Source organism: Megalobrama amblycephala, linkage group LG14, assembly GCF_018812025.1.
Source record: "Megalobrama amblycephala isolate DHTTF-2021 linkage group LG14, ASM1881202v1, whole genome shotgun sequence".
Taxonomy (NCBI): Eukaryota; Metazoa; Chordata; class Actinopteri; order Cypriniformes; family Xenocyprididae; genus Megalobrama; species Megalobrama amblycephala.
Window position 1 is genome coordinate 51,859,335 of NC_063057.1, and position 14,267 is coordinate 51,873,601.

At 37.6% G+C, this 14,267-nt stretch overlaps 1 protein-coding gene across 1 annotated transcript in view; it reads right to left on the reverse strand.

Moving 5' to 3' along the window:
- The window catches only part of celsr1a (cadherin EGF LAG seven-pass G-type receptor 1a), a 123,768-nt gene that overhangs the window by 8,630 nt on the left and 100,871 nt on the right, over positions 1 to 14,267 (reverse strand). The window contains 13 exon segments of the mRNA XM_048155011.1: positions 410 to 536; positions 630 to 709; positions 812 to 924; positions 3,213 to 3,387; positions 7,537 to 7,667; positions 7,670 to 7,736; positions 9,549 to 9,675; positions 9,807 to 9,974; positions 10,096 to 10,297; positions 11,502 to 11,645; positions 11,754 to 11,937; positions 13,668 to 13,877; positions 14,015 to 14,109. Of these exon segments, the coding sequence (XP_048010968.1) occupies positions 410 to 536; positions 630 to 709; positions 812 to 924; positions 3,213 to 3,387; positions 7,537 to 7,667; positions 7,670 to 7,736; positions 9,549 to 9,675; positions 9,807 to 9,974; positions 10,096 to 10,297; positions 11,502 to 11,645; positions 11,754 to 11,937; positions 13,668 to 13,877; positions 14,015 to 14,109 (1,823 nt within the window).

Here is a 14,267-nt window from a genome sequence, read left to right on the forward strand (position 1 = left end):
CGAGGTCCACTTTCCTACAGATATATATATATATATATATATATATATATATATATATATATATATATATAGTTTTAAAGTGTGGTTCAAGCATGCTTTCGAATTCCCGCAAACCAAAATCTGCTTTTTTCCACCCTCACATGAAACTCCTGATGTTGCGGATACCTATTGAAATTGTATTTCGGTAAAGCAGTATCGTTTTAGTTAACAATAACATCACTGAAACCTGTATTAAACACATCCTGCATCTGCACTTCAGTCTGACAGATTTCCGAATGCAAGAACACACATACAAGATATAGAGTGCTTTTGTATGTTTTTAAGGCTTAGCATGAGCAACAGTTATAGTGATGTTTGCCTTATTTGTCTATTTTTGAAAAACCAAGGTCAGGAAGAGTATGACTGTTACCTGTAGACAGCTGAAGATGGCAAACAGGTAGTGGAAGGTCATGACATCACTGTTAACAGCCATTAAACCCAGCAGCCAGGTGGCACTAATGAGCAACAGGAGCAGAAAGGCCATCCGCATAGCAGGACTGGAGCACATGCAAAAACAAACCACAATGAGTACCACTACATAAAACTATCCTCGGTAAATGCTCTCAAGGGACAGGATAACAACGTCTTACATGACCCCAGACTTCTCATAGGAACGTTGTCTACGGCCACATGACGCCTTGGCCGCCAGCACAAAGATAACAATGTTGACCTGTTAAAGAGATCGTTTAACGTTCAAGCAGTTGACGTGGATAGAGAATTACATTAGACTGATAGTCAGAATGATCAATAGATGACTGTTGGATGGACTTACCAGCACCACTACAGCAATGGGTCCGGCAAAACTCCAGATGAGGGTGTCATGGACAGACAGCCAGCAGAAGTCAGGGTTTCCATATCCCTGAGGATCCAAACCCACAGCCAAACCTGATGGGATATAGACGTCAACATGACTTTTACATCATCTTAAGAAACATGCTTTTCTCTGTAAAATTTGCTGCCACCATGCTGGTGAATGTGATTTCACCAAGTACAACATGTTCCTGGATCATCTTTGTTGATCCTGGATCAACATTCCAGTTAACCAATCAGATCTGAGGGACAAGTTTTCTAGTTTATGTCAGGTTTAGGCTTACAGGCAGGGTCAGTGTTATTCACCTATCATTTCCCTCTGATTTTAGGGATAAGTATTTATAGGTTTAGGGGTAGGGATAGGGTTAAGACTAAATTTTTGGACAGGAATGTTGTTCCAGGATCAACAAAATATGAACATGTCAAAATCACAGTGACCCACAAGGCTAAGATTTTGTGGGTGGTTGCCAAAATATTGTTATTTGGTTGTTCTGAGTAATATTATAGGGGTGTTGCTTAGTGGTTGCTAAGGTTTTCTGAGTGTTTTTAATGTGTATCTATGCAGTTTAAGTTTGGAGTTGTTTTTAACTACTGTTGTTGCTACTGTAGGTAGTTGCTAAGGTGTTGCTATAGTGTCCTGAGTGATTGCTATGTGATTGCTAAGGTTTTCTAGGTGGTTGGTGTTGTTGCTAAGTTGTTAGGTGTGTTTTTTTAACATGTGAATGCCACAGTGTTCAGGGTGGTTGCTAGGGTGTTGCTATAGTAAGTGTTTGCTAATGTATTCTAAGTGGATTATAACATGTTGCTAGGTAGTTGATAGGGCTTTGCTGTGCAGTTACTAAGGTGTTTCTAATGTGTTGCTGTGTAGTTTACGTTGTTTGGAGTTGTTTTTAACACACTGCTATGGTGTTGCTACTGTATGTGGTTGCTAAGGAGTTGCTATGGTGTCCTGAGTGATTGCTACGTGGTTGCTATGGTTTTCTTAGTGGTTGTTAAGGCTTTGCTATGCAGTTACTAATGTGTTCTGAGTGTTTTTATGCTGTTGCTAAGTTGTTGGGAGGTTTTTTTAACATGTGAATGGCACAGTTTTCAGGGTTGTTGCTAGGGTGTTGCTACAGTAGGTGGTTGCTAATGTGTTCTAAGTGGTTTGTAACATGTTGCTAGGTAGTTGATAAGGTTTTGCTGTGCAGTTACTAAGGTGTTCCAAGTGTTTCTAATGTGTTGCTGTGTAGTTTATGTTGTTTGGAGTTGTTTTTAACACACTGCTATGGTGTCCTGAGTGATTGCTACATGGTTGCCAGGGTTTTCTAGGTGGTTGTTAAGGCTTTGCTATGCAGTTGCTAATGTGTTCTGAGTGTTTTTTAGGCTGTTACTAAGTTGTTGGGAGTGTTTTTTTTAACATGAATGCCACAGTGTTCAAGGTGGTTGCTAGGGTGTTGCTAATGTGTTCCAAGTGGTTTACGGCATGTTGGTAGTTGCTAGGGCTTTGATAAGCAGTTACTAAGGTGTTCTGAGCAGTTTTTAGAGAGCTCCAAGGTGGTTGCTAAGGCTTTACTATGCAGTTTCTAATGTTTTCTGAGTGGTTGCTAGTGTTTCTATGTGAATACTAAGCCTCCCCTATGTTTCACTCATATTCTAAGATATTCTAGTCTCCAGATATGGTTTGGTTATGGTTTGGTTACAACAAGCCTTTTGAAATTTTTTGCATTGCATTTGGTGAATATGGTAAGTGTGATCACTTAGACAAGTAACAGCAGCACAATTTGAGGTCTGCAGATCAATCATGTCCACAGCACGAAGCAGAGGGAGTTGCACCCTGAAGTTTGTTAAAATCCTTAACCCAAACTATGAGCAATGAATTACAGAAAGGAGTAAAGAAAGCAGGTAGCCATTTATTGAGCTGGGAGGAGCAGAGAGGAGTCGGGTCAGCCTCTATTATCTGTAGGATAGGGGCTTTTTCACTGCTTTGAGCATGTGCCAGTGGAGAAAGTGACACCCATTATGGAGAGCGGAGCCACCGGAGAGAAAACAGAAAAAGAAAGAAAAAAGACAGAGCGAGAGACCGAGAGGTAGTAATATGAAGACAATGGCGTCCTGTCTCATTCCCACAGGGATCACACACACACCATTCAAAGGAAGGAGCGAGTCCAAGCCCAATGACATGAATGTGGTTCTTAAAAAAAAAAAAAAAAATTCTAATAGTCTATGAGGGAAATTCATAAGCTAAAGGTGTGTATCTATGTTGACATTGTGGACATAAGCTGAGTGCATGAGCGTACAAATATGAACCTGCAAAAACGTTGGGTTGGGTGTACATGAAATAGTAATTAGGGAACAGACTGAAGAGGGTGTGTGTGTCTGACCTGTAATAATAGCAGGTATCCCCCAGCCGATGGCGTAGTAGAAGCGCATGTGGCCGTGGTTGATGTTTCTGACTTCGGTGAGCATGCGGTAAATGTGCAAACCCTCCACAAATGTCCAGGCAAACGTGCACATGTAGAAGTAGTGCAGGAGGATGGCTATCACCGTACACACAAACTACACAGAGAGAAAGAGAGCATATTCTCATTATTGCAATACATTCAGATGTTGTAGAATTGACCCTTCGCCGGGAGTTTGATTGACAAGCGATCTAACCAATCATAACGGCAAATCCGTCTTTTTGTCCGACAAAGCAGTCAGGAGTTATAAGATTAACCTCTGTGGACTTAAACTTGAAAAATGGTGTGTATTTACGTCTTTCCACGTTTGAAACAACATTCCTTCTGATGTTCATTCATGTTTATTTGATAAATTAACTAGTAGGAAGAGATGATCGGTTCACAAGCCGCTTGAGCTGAGGCACTACAGCAATCTGTCACGACACATTAAAGAGCCACAGAACGGTTTTTATTGTTCGAACTTCTTAACAAATTACACAACTTGAAAGCTGGGACTTTAATATCATAAGTGACCTGCTCTGTCATGTCTGTCGATGTGTTGTCAGTGTCCTCTGTGCTCTGCAATGTATTTATCACTGCGTGTGGCGTGACAACGCCATGGCTTGTCGGACAAAGCAACAGTAACTAAGGGGGTGGGTCTTTGCGAAGGGTCAATTGCTGTAATACAGGATATTTTGTATAATAGCAAAAATTCTTTAAAATAATAAAACAATAAAATAATTTCAAAAATTGAAATAATAGCAAAAAATCTAAACCATAAATTAAAAGCAGTACAACAAATATGATGTATAAATTTAAATTTAAACAGCAGAATTAATATTTTTTAAGCCATGATTTCCCTAGGGAATTTCAAAAGAGTTTTAAGAATAGTAAAAAGAATACTAGATTTTGGTGAAATAAAATCTGGAGCTATGTTTGACCAATTTTTTTCATTTTACACTTGTGTAAATAGCCAAAATTGTTGGTAAAGCCTATTTTTACTAACTCAACCCTCCATAGCTCAGACTTTTATCCTTAAAGGTGCCCTAGAACTTTTTTTTAAAAGATGTAATATAAGTCTAAGGTGTCTCCTGAATGTGTCTGTGAAGTTTCAGCTCAAAATACCACATAGATTTTTTTTAATTCATTTTTTTAACTGCCTATTTTGGGGCATAATTAGAAACGAGCCGATTCAGGGTGTGTGGCCCTTTAAATCTGGTGTTCCACGCCCCAAGAGCTCGCGCTTGCCTTAAACAACATAAAAAAAGTTCAAACAGCTAATATAACCCTCAAAATGGATCTTTACAAAGTGTTCGTCATGCAGCATGTCTAATCGCGTAAGTACAGTGTTTATTTTGATGTTTACATTTGATTCTGAATAAGTTTGAGGCAGTGCTCCGTGGCTAACGGCTAATGCTACACTGTTGGAGAGATTTATAAAGAATGAAGTTGTGTTTATGAATTATACAGACTGCAAGTGTTTAAAAATGAAAATAGCGACGGCTCTTGTCTCCGTGAAAACAGTAAGAAACGATGGTAACTTTAACCACATTTAACAGTACATTAGCATCATGCTAATGAAACATTTAGAAAGACAATTTGCAAATATCACTAAAAATATCATGATATCATGGATCATGTCAGTTATTATTGCTCCATCTGCCATTTTTCGCTATTGTTCTTGCTTGCTTACCTAGTTTGTTGATTCAGCTCTGCACATCCAGACGATAATACTGGCTGCCCTTGTCTAATGCCTTTCATAATGTTGTAGTGATGTGTCGTTCTTGAACGATTCGTTCATTTTGAACGAATCTTTAATGTGACTCGGGAAGAACGAGTCGTCTCGGGGGGTGATTCGTTCAGTCGCGCATGTGCAATATTCTACAGGTTCTGTACTGCTAGTAGTAGTTCACCTGATGATTCAATTGATTAGTTCATTTCATGAGTCTTTCGGGTTTTTGAGTCGTTCCTTAATCACGTGACATACCCATACACTATGCTGTGTGACCCAAGCACATTATATTTATTAGTAAATAACGTTAACTCTCCAGTTTTGTTTGAGTTTGTGTTACAACTGTTAAAGCTGAAGTTATCATAACCTTGATGTTTTAAACTAACATTAATAATTCAAATTCAAAATGTTATTTGCTTTTAATTTATGTCATTATATGTCCTTTTTGAGCAATCTTCTTATACATATATTAGACCAATATGTCAAGTCTGCCTAGGAAAAGCAATTATTATAACAGCAAACTCAAAATTGGAGTAAAAATGAACAAACTAGGCTATAAATACTTTGTATTGTAGGCTTAGATTATTATATTATTATATAGCCTAGTGTTTATTTACAGATAGACAGTCAAAAAGATAAATTAATCAATATTTTATTTATAACAGGGCTTTATTTATTTATAATAACACACCACAGATCCTCAAGAAACAGTAACAAAAACAGTGACAGAAATGTCAGAAATAGCGTATGGGTCTGTTACGTGATTAAGGAACGACTCAAAACCCGAAAGACTCATGAAGAGAACTAATCAATTCTCTTTCCGGCTCAGAATGCATTGGCTTAGTGTATGGGTCTGTCACGTGTTTAAGGAACGACTCAAAAACCCGAAAGACTCATGAAGAGAACTAATCAATTCTCTTTGCGGCTCGGACTGCATTGGTTTAGCATGGGACTGCCTGTCACGTCATTAAGGAATGACTTAAACCCGAAGACTTGTCAGACAAGAGGTGAGGTGAGCTTAATCAGCTTGTCATAAACTGAAGACCCAGGTAATGAATTAATCATTTCTGAATCTTATAGCATTGTAGTTTTGTATTGTTTGTAGTGGTATCAACGTTTGCATAAGTAGTAGATGTGTTGGGGAAGTAACACGTAATATTTTAATTACATTTTGCTAAAATGAACGAAATGACTTGAAAAAAGATTCGTTCATTTTGTTGAACGAGACTCAAAAGTCCGAGACAGTAAAATGATCCGAACTTCCCATCACTATAATGTTGGGAACATGGGCTGGCATATGCAAATATTGGGGCGTACACCCCGACTGTTATGTAACAGTCGGTGTTATGTTGAGATTCGCCTGTTCTTCGGAGGTCTTTTAAACAAATGAGATTTATATAAGGAGGAGGAAACAATGGAGTTTGAAACTCACTGTATGTCTTTTCCATGTACTGAGTTCACTCTTGTTATTTAACTACGCCGAGGTAAATTCAATTTTTGAATCTAGGGCACCTTTAATAAAAGCACATTACTTCTATTTACACTTTGTGTGAATAGCATGTATCACTATTTGTAGTAAACAAAATGCTATTTGTTGCTATGTGTAAATACCGTCTACTTTCCATTACACTAACTGTAAATAACTTTTTCACTTATTCTAAATAGCCACCACTTTATCTTTTTTATACCTGGACATATTCATGACAGATTCTGTGAAATTCAGGCACTTAAAGATCAGAGTAGACATACATGCCTTCTCTACAGAGTTAGACCTAAACAGTGCGTCCAATGTAAAGCAAAACTTCACATATATTAAAATAATGTGAGAGTGTGTCGGTATAACTTTAAATCGACCACTAGTGCTAGCAGACACCAGTCACAGCATGCCTCCATGAAAAAATCTGCTGGAAAATGTGAACTTTAAACATCAAATGACCAAAAATAGTGAACTTCCATTCATAAATACTTATGTGTGGTATTGCAAACATAATAAAAATGTATAAAACTACTGTTGTTTCACATGCTGGTAAAGCATCTGCAGCATCTATATAAAAATCTGAAGTATCGAAAGCTGTAATCTGATGAAATCCAATGAGTGCCGCCAATGGATTTAGACCATTAAAACTCTTCTCTTCTCAGTGATGGATTGTCATATACCCAAAATAAAAGCCACCTCAAAGCAATCAGAGCCATTTGTCAAAGAAACCTCAACTCGCAATTATATCCAGCTGTTAATTACAGACTTAAGAAAGTAATTAGCGCAATTTGAGAATGGGGATCTACATTCTGGATATCGCTGAGAGGGAAAACTACAACACAAGACTTTCTCGATGAGAAGACACGAAACCACATTTATGAAAATGCTCACTTGTGATTTAACTTGATGAAAGATCAAACCCATTTAGCCAGTCTTGTAATTTCATGTGGGGTCTTTTGAGTTCCTTCTCACTTTCATTTGACAGTATTTTGCAATATTTCTTCTTTTTAAACTCATGCAGGTTTCACACAGTAATATTCTAAAGAAGAGTTCCTCACCGGGTTGTCGGTCTGGTTGATTCCGATGAGGAAGATCAGCTCGGAGAAGAACAAAGCGGCCACCAGGTTCTTGTGGATGCTGTGGAGATTGGAGCGTAGTTTGTGCAGGATGGCCAGCAGGATGAAGGTGAGAGGAGCGCCAGCAGAGAGACGGATACCGTCGTGTAGGTGACAATCTTCAGGGGAAGAACATCACCATGCTGACAGAATGAGAGATAAAAGAATCAGAAAAATTAAAAATGGAAAAAAATACATGTTTAAAGGGATAGTTCACCCAAAAATTGTCATCAATTTACTCAACATTTGTGCAGTTTTTGGAGTATTTGTGATGTCTTTTAAATTTATATAAATAAATTAAAAAATATTTTTTAAATAGGTTTTTATGCAAAAGCAGCTTTTTATGTAAAATTCACTTTACGAAAGGCCCAGATTTCTAACTTTCATTCATGTGGATAACATGGATAATTTGACATGGTTCAGTGTAAGATTTTTGCCCATCTTTTGGAAAATGCAGTTATAAAAGTAAAAAAACTAACATTTTTACCAGTAGATGGCTGTAGAGCTCCACTATTTGCTATGTGCTATTTGAATGACTGAAATACTTCTTTTCACAAGTTTTTTTTTTCAGTTGGATTCATATCTAAATGTTATGAAATCACAATTATAACAATAAAAATTACTTTTTGTCAAAGTTTAGCATTTTTTGTACTGAAAAAAAATCTGTTTTTCAATAATATCATCAATAATGTAACCCACAGAGAAACTGGACAAAATCCATCCTCAAAATCAGAAACAACGCACAACACACACAGACAGAAATGAAGTGGCACACTTCCAAAAATGCAAAAAACATCCCCAATACAAAATGGACATGCTCACACACACGCGCGCACACAAAAATAAAATAATTTATTATTTTATTATTTTTATTATAAAATTATTATTGAAAAACTGATTTTGCCCTGCACAAAAATGATAAACTTTGACAAAGTTTTTTTTTTTGTTATAATTGTGATTTCATAACATTTAGATATGAATCCAAACTGAAAAAAACTTGTGAAAAGATGTCTTTCAGTCATTCAAATAGCACATAGCAAATAGTGGAGCTCTGCAGCCATCTACTGGTAAAAGTGATAGTTTTTTTTTACTTTTAAAACTGCATTTTCCAAAAGATGGGCAAAAATCTTACACTAAACCATGTCAAATTATCCATGTTATCCACATGAATGAAAGTTAGAAATCTGGGCCTTTTATAAAGTGAATTTTACATAAAAAGCTTTTCATGCATAAAAAAAATATTTTTTAATTTATTTATATAAATTTAAAAGATATGACGAATCCTCCAAAACTGCACAAATGTTGAGAAAAAACATTAATAAACAGAGTAAAATTACATTGTTTTTAAAAACATATTATATTGTTACAAAATTACATTTTGTTGCCCAAACGTAACTTTTTTTTTTTTACACTAACATAAAAACAAGATATTGCTCAATTTTTTTATTTTTTATTTGTAGATCTTAAAAGTGTTAACCACCGTACAAAATCTCATGCCATTTGGACAAAGAGAAAATTTTTTTTAATTTGAGCAAACATCATTTGCGGGTCAAAAAGACCCCGAAGACCGCACAAGGGTTAAACACCTCTGATTGGCCATTGTGTTCACGTGCTCAACAGATACAGTATGTCTGTGATTGGCTCCAATGATCAATGCTTCAAAAGCATGCTGTAATTAGACATCTTTGACGCTTTTCACCAAGTGCTTACACGGATACACACGGGAGCGTTTGAAAGCAGGTATCTATCAGCAGAGGAATCTATCAGCAGATCCGTCTATCTGCAGATATATTAGGATCCGCTGATAGACGCCTGCTTTCAAACGCTCCTGTGTGTATCTGTGTAAGTTGGTATTTTTGATAACACTAGATGAATAAATGATGAATGTATTTTCATTTTGGTTGAACTATCCTTTTTAGCTATTGGGGCAAGATGGCTGCCTTTTAGCCACGTACCTCTCTCTTGGAGATGTCCATAAGGACAGCAAAGCTGGTCATGTGATTGCACTGGCAGCTGATGTGGGTGTTGTTCCTGGAAATGAGGTCACATCCTTTGGACGACCAGCCGCCCGTGCCACCAACACTGACACACAAAGACATACCAGACCGACATTAAATAAGCATGTTGACTGATTTTTGAGATTTTAGTATTATGTTTCAAAATGTATTCGATTATATATAAAGATGTGTGAATATGACGGGGTTGTGACTCACGAGATAGAGTGGTTCCAGAACACGCACACAGGTTTGGTTCTCTCCTCCGTCTCGAGAAGGTTGTAGTCCAGCGTGATTGGTCGCTCCAGAGGAATGTGTAATGGCTCGCCTTCACTGTACACAGTTGTGCTTACGATGGGAGTGTTGATGACCGGACGGTTTGGCAGCCTGCGGAAAAAACGGGCATGTTAAATAGATCTTCTGAGCATGGCAACAGTGTTCTGTGTTTGGCTGTGGAATGCCAACAAGACTAAATATTTGGACAAGTACTATATAGTCAGATAAGCACTTAAAAAAGTGTCGTTCTGTACCTGAGACTCGGCGGTCGGGATCGTAGTGTTCTGGCAGGAGCTGGCCCATAGTTTTATAGATGATGACTGCAGCAACAGGAAATGGAGGAAGACTCTCAGCATGCCTTTTCCTTTTGTTTGTAGCCTGATTGTGCTCTTCGTCAGAGCTTCTCTGGGATTCTGGATCATCTGTAGGAGAAACTACCAGAACGAGATATTTATACATAGCCATTTCATAACTGAAAAATTAACAAGTTGAACCAGCTTTTGGCAAACCAATCTGCTGTATTACTGCTTTCAAACTGACCTTTTAACTAGGTCAGTAGTTCCCAAACTTTTTAGCCTGGAGTACCCCCTGAAGGGATTACCATCCTTCTGCGTACCCCCTCTCTTCCACTTCGACTGCAGTCACACCTTTACCATTAAGGGACAATATTTGCCCCCTAAATTGATTTTCCAGTGCATTTTTTTAGCTTTATGAATAACTTTATAAAATAAATAATGTTTTAAATAAAAAATGTCCAATAGAGAAATATGCAATGATGGTAAGACTAAGTAAAACTTTTAAATATTAAACTAAAACCGCTAGTAGGTGGCAGCAAGTCACTGTTTTTATGAGTGAGTCATCGAGTCATTCATTCAGTAACGAAGCAAGTGGCTGTGAATGAATCACTGAATCATTGACTCTCAATGATTTGTTCAAAGCCGCAGAATTGTTCGTGAAACACAGACGTGTGTTGTAGTTCTGCTGTGGTTTTCGTCAGAACTATTATTTCATTGCAAAATAGAGTAAATACTGACAGTACTGTGTTTAAAATTTACGTTTTATTTTTTGACCTGTTGTATAATAATGTAACGTTTGCAGTCATGTGGATATATTTGGGAACAATTGCATTATTGCTCGTTATCATCATTAAATACAAGAACTCACACAAGGTATGTTTTTGTATCGGAAAACGTTTGAGTCTTAAATCAAAATTAATCCATTATCTGTGTCTATATTTGTTCTTCATGCGAGTAAGTGCTAAATCTCTACTTTTACAAAGGTGCATTGTCGAGAATGACAGTAATTTAGCGCGATTTAAGGCAGCAGATTCGGCACGCAATCTATTATTTGCATGCTGCTTGTTTTACAGTCTATAGTGGATACAGTCATTTTTGACTGCAAATGTTGAGGTAATTCGATTAAATGTACTGGATTTACGACATTTTGGAAGTTAGAAATACATGCTCGATTTTAATATTATTTTAAGGTGGAATTAAATGAACTACTCAGCATTTTGTTCGCGTACCCCCTTTTGTCACCTCACGTACCCCCAGGGGTACGCGTACCACAGTTTGGGAACCACTGAACTAGGTAAATCATAATTCAGTGTCTTTTTGTTACTATAATGCACGTTTTTACCTTTATGATCTGAAGATTTGAAGCTGAATTCCGGGAAAAGAACAGATGACTTAAGGTCTTTGGGACACTCCTGGTCAGTTGTTTGGAAACGAGGTATTTGTACTTCATCTGGATAAATGGCGTCCAGATAATCCACTGCAAAAACTGAAGAGTCAAAGAAAGACTGAGGTTAAGAACTGTATAGTGTTCAAAACAATGTACTCAGTAATTGGTCTGCACTGCATTTAAATTGATTTAAGCAATGTAACTCACCCATGTTCTCGGTTACAATGATGAAGGGTTTCAGGTAGGTTTTCCTCATGTTCTGAGCCACAGTGTTGGCATATTCCTCAAAGTTTCTCAGCAGATGTGCTGTGCCTCCTTCTGTTCTCTGTATCTGATCCCAGTGCTCTTTATTACTGGCATCCAGTATTGCGCTGCCGGCCTTAACTATGTTCTGAAACATTCAAACACATACTTCAGTGTTTTATGGTGAAATTCGGAAGATTTGAGAGCCATTAGAAGTCTGAATCTGGGCCAAGACAAGACATAATGAATGCGGTCTTAAAACGCATCCTTATCCTAAAACCATGTATCAAGATAACTACATTCATGTTGCCAGATGTGCTTTAAACACGGGCGTTTTCATTCTCATGACATCAGTCACTACATGCCGTGTTATTTACACTAATCCACTAAACCTCAAAGCTCACAATTTTGGGCTGTTTTTTTCAAACCCAGCAGACACCAATAGAAAATTGCCCCTAACATCCCATTATTGGTATAGCTATAAACATTGGTAAAAGTGCTTGCATGTGCAATGGTTGACGTCACATGGTTGCTCAGGTTTTTGTTACAGTATGTGGATGCTGAGGTGTTCTAAGTGGTTTTCAGCTCATTGCTGTACACCCTTGTTCTGAGTGCAAAATCATTTTCACATGTACTGAAAAAGATGTGTCTGGCAAGCATCAGATACAAGTCAAAAGAGCCCAACCCCAAGTCATTATGATATTTTGGGTATTGTGATGTCTGCAATGGGCACTGCCAGTCTAGACAGCTCTTTTAATTATAACAAGACCTTGTTTTATCGCATCACGACATGCCGCATACGCCCGGTGTAGAAACACAAAGGGCCTCATTCATGAAACTTGCTTAAAGTATATTTGGAGTAATTTGTGCGGACCTTCCTGAAAACTGCACTCCGGATTCACAAACGCTTCATAAACATCAGATTTGATAGTTAAACGTGTGTATGTTAATGAATTCCAATTAAGCCGCGGTCACACTAGACTTTGAACATGCGAAATTTTTTCGGATGCTGTAACGGTCGTGATATGACGTCACGGTCTACAGCGTCTTTTTTATAAACATGAATTCAACACATAACTTAAAGTAATACATTTAAAATGTAAAAATATAGAACCTACTCGACTTTACTGCAAAAATATCATTCTTTTAATTCAGCCAAGAGGTCATGCCGTGACGAATCGATCTTCTACTGGTCGCACGTCTTCACGTGATGCGAATTCGTAGTCAGAGTTCAGCAAACTTGAACTTTGGACCGCAGCGAAATGCAAAATTTTTCGCACGAGCTTGCGTTTCCGGTCTGACGCATTTGCATGCGTTTGAATGGAAGTCAATGGAACGAAAAGTGCAGTGTGACCTTTATTCGTAAATAGGGTGCGCGTGTACGCTCATTCACAATTAGCATAATCTCCACCTATGAATTACAACTGTCAATTACGTGTCCAGGAACACGGTGGAATCTTATGGACTCCCTTTTCAAGTTTGGCTTCATTATATTGCAGAAATACAAAAGAGACTAATAGCCCACATGCCTAACAATAAATATTCAATTTTCATGGAACAGGTGTTAATTTATTTTGTACCAATTAACCATTTTGAAAATACGAAAATTTTCATGAATCTGAAAATTTACGCCAGAACGGCTTTATGAACGATTTACACAAAAATTCGTTCTGCTCGTGTTTCCTCAAAAAGTTTCATTTGATGTATAATACCTGTAGCAAAAACAGTGTGGGAGAGTGATGAAGTTAAATAGTTAAGTTTGTTCAGATATGTAACCCTAAACTGGATGTGTGAGCAATAGTAACAGTGATGCTTGTCTTATTAGAACTGAAGCAGATTATATTGAGAGAACAGTAGAGATGAAGGAGTAAATCCAACCTCGTTAAATTTGGCGTCACGCATGGCGGCCAGGTTAAAGCCCTGTTGCTGGCTCTCATAGTGTAGGATCCAGGAAATGAGCTGGTAGGTTGTCTTTATGTCGTTGCCATAGAAGGAGCTGGTCTGGTCAGTGGCGTTCTGTAACATGCGAGCGATGTCCTTTGATTTCTGCCCATCCATTGTGGATTCATTACGATGCAACTCCTCATTCTGACCAAAAGAGGTGGGATATGAACAAGAGAAAGGGAGATAGAGAGGTAAATTAAGGAGCTTTTTCCATAATGGCCACAATAATATGAACTTTTCAGTTATAATTGATGTATTATTATTAAAACAGCTAGATGTACCAGTTTTTTAAGGTGGGAGAATGTGATGGTGGTACAGTTGAAGAGTTCAGGGGGCAGCCAGCCTTTCTCATCATTGCAGTGTCTGACAGCAGTGCCTAAAGTAAGTAAGTAAAAAAAAAAAAAAAAGATTAATAATATCACAAATAAAATACATTTTAATAAAAAATACATTACAAAAATATTAAATGCTTTTACTGAAAGTACAGTTTCAGAAGTTTCTCAAACCAAGACCTCGTTCCAACAAGCACTTTGG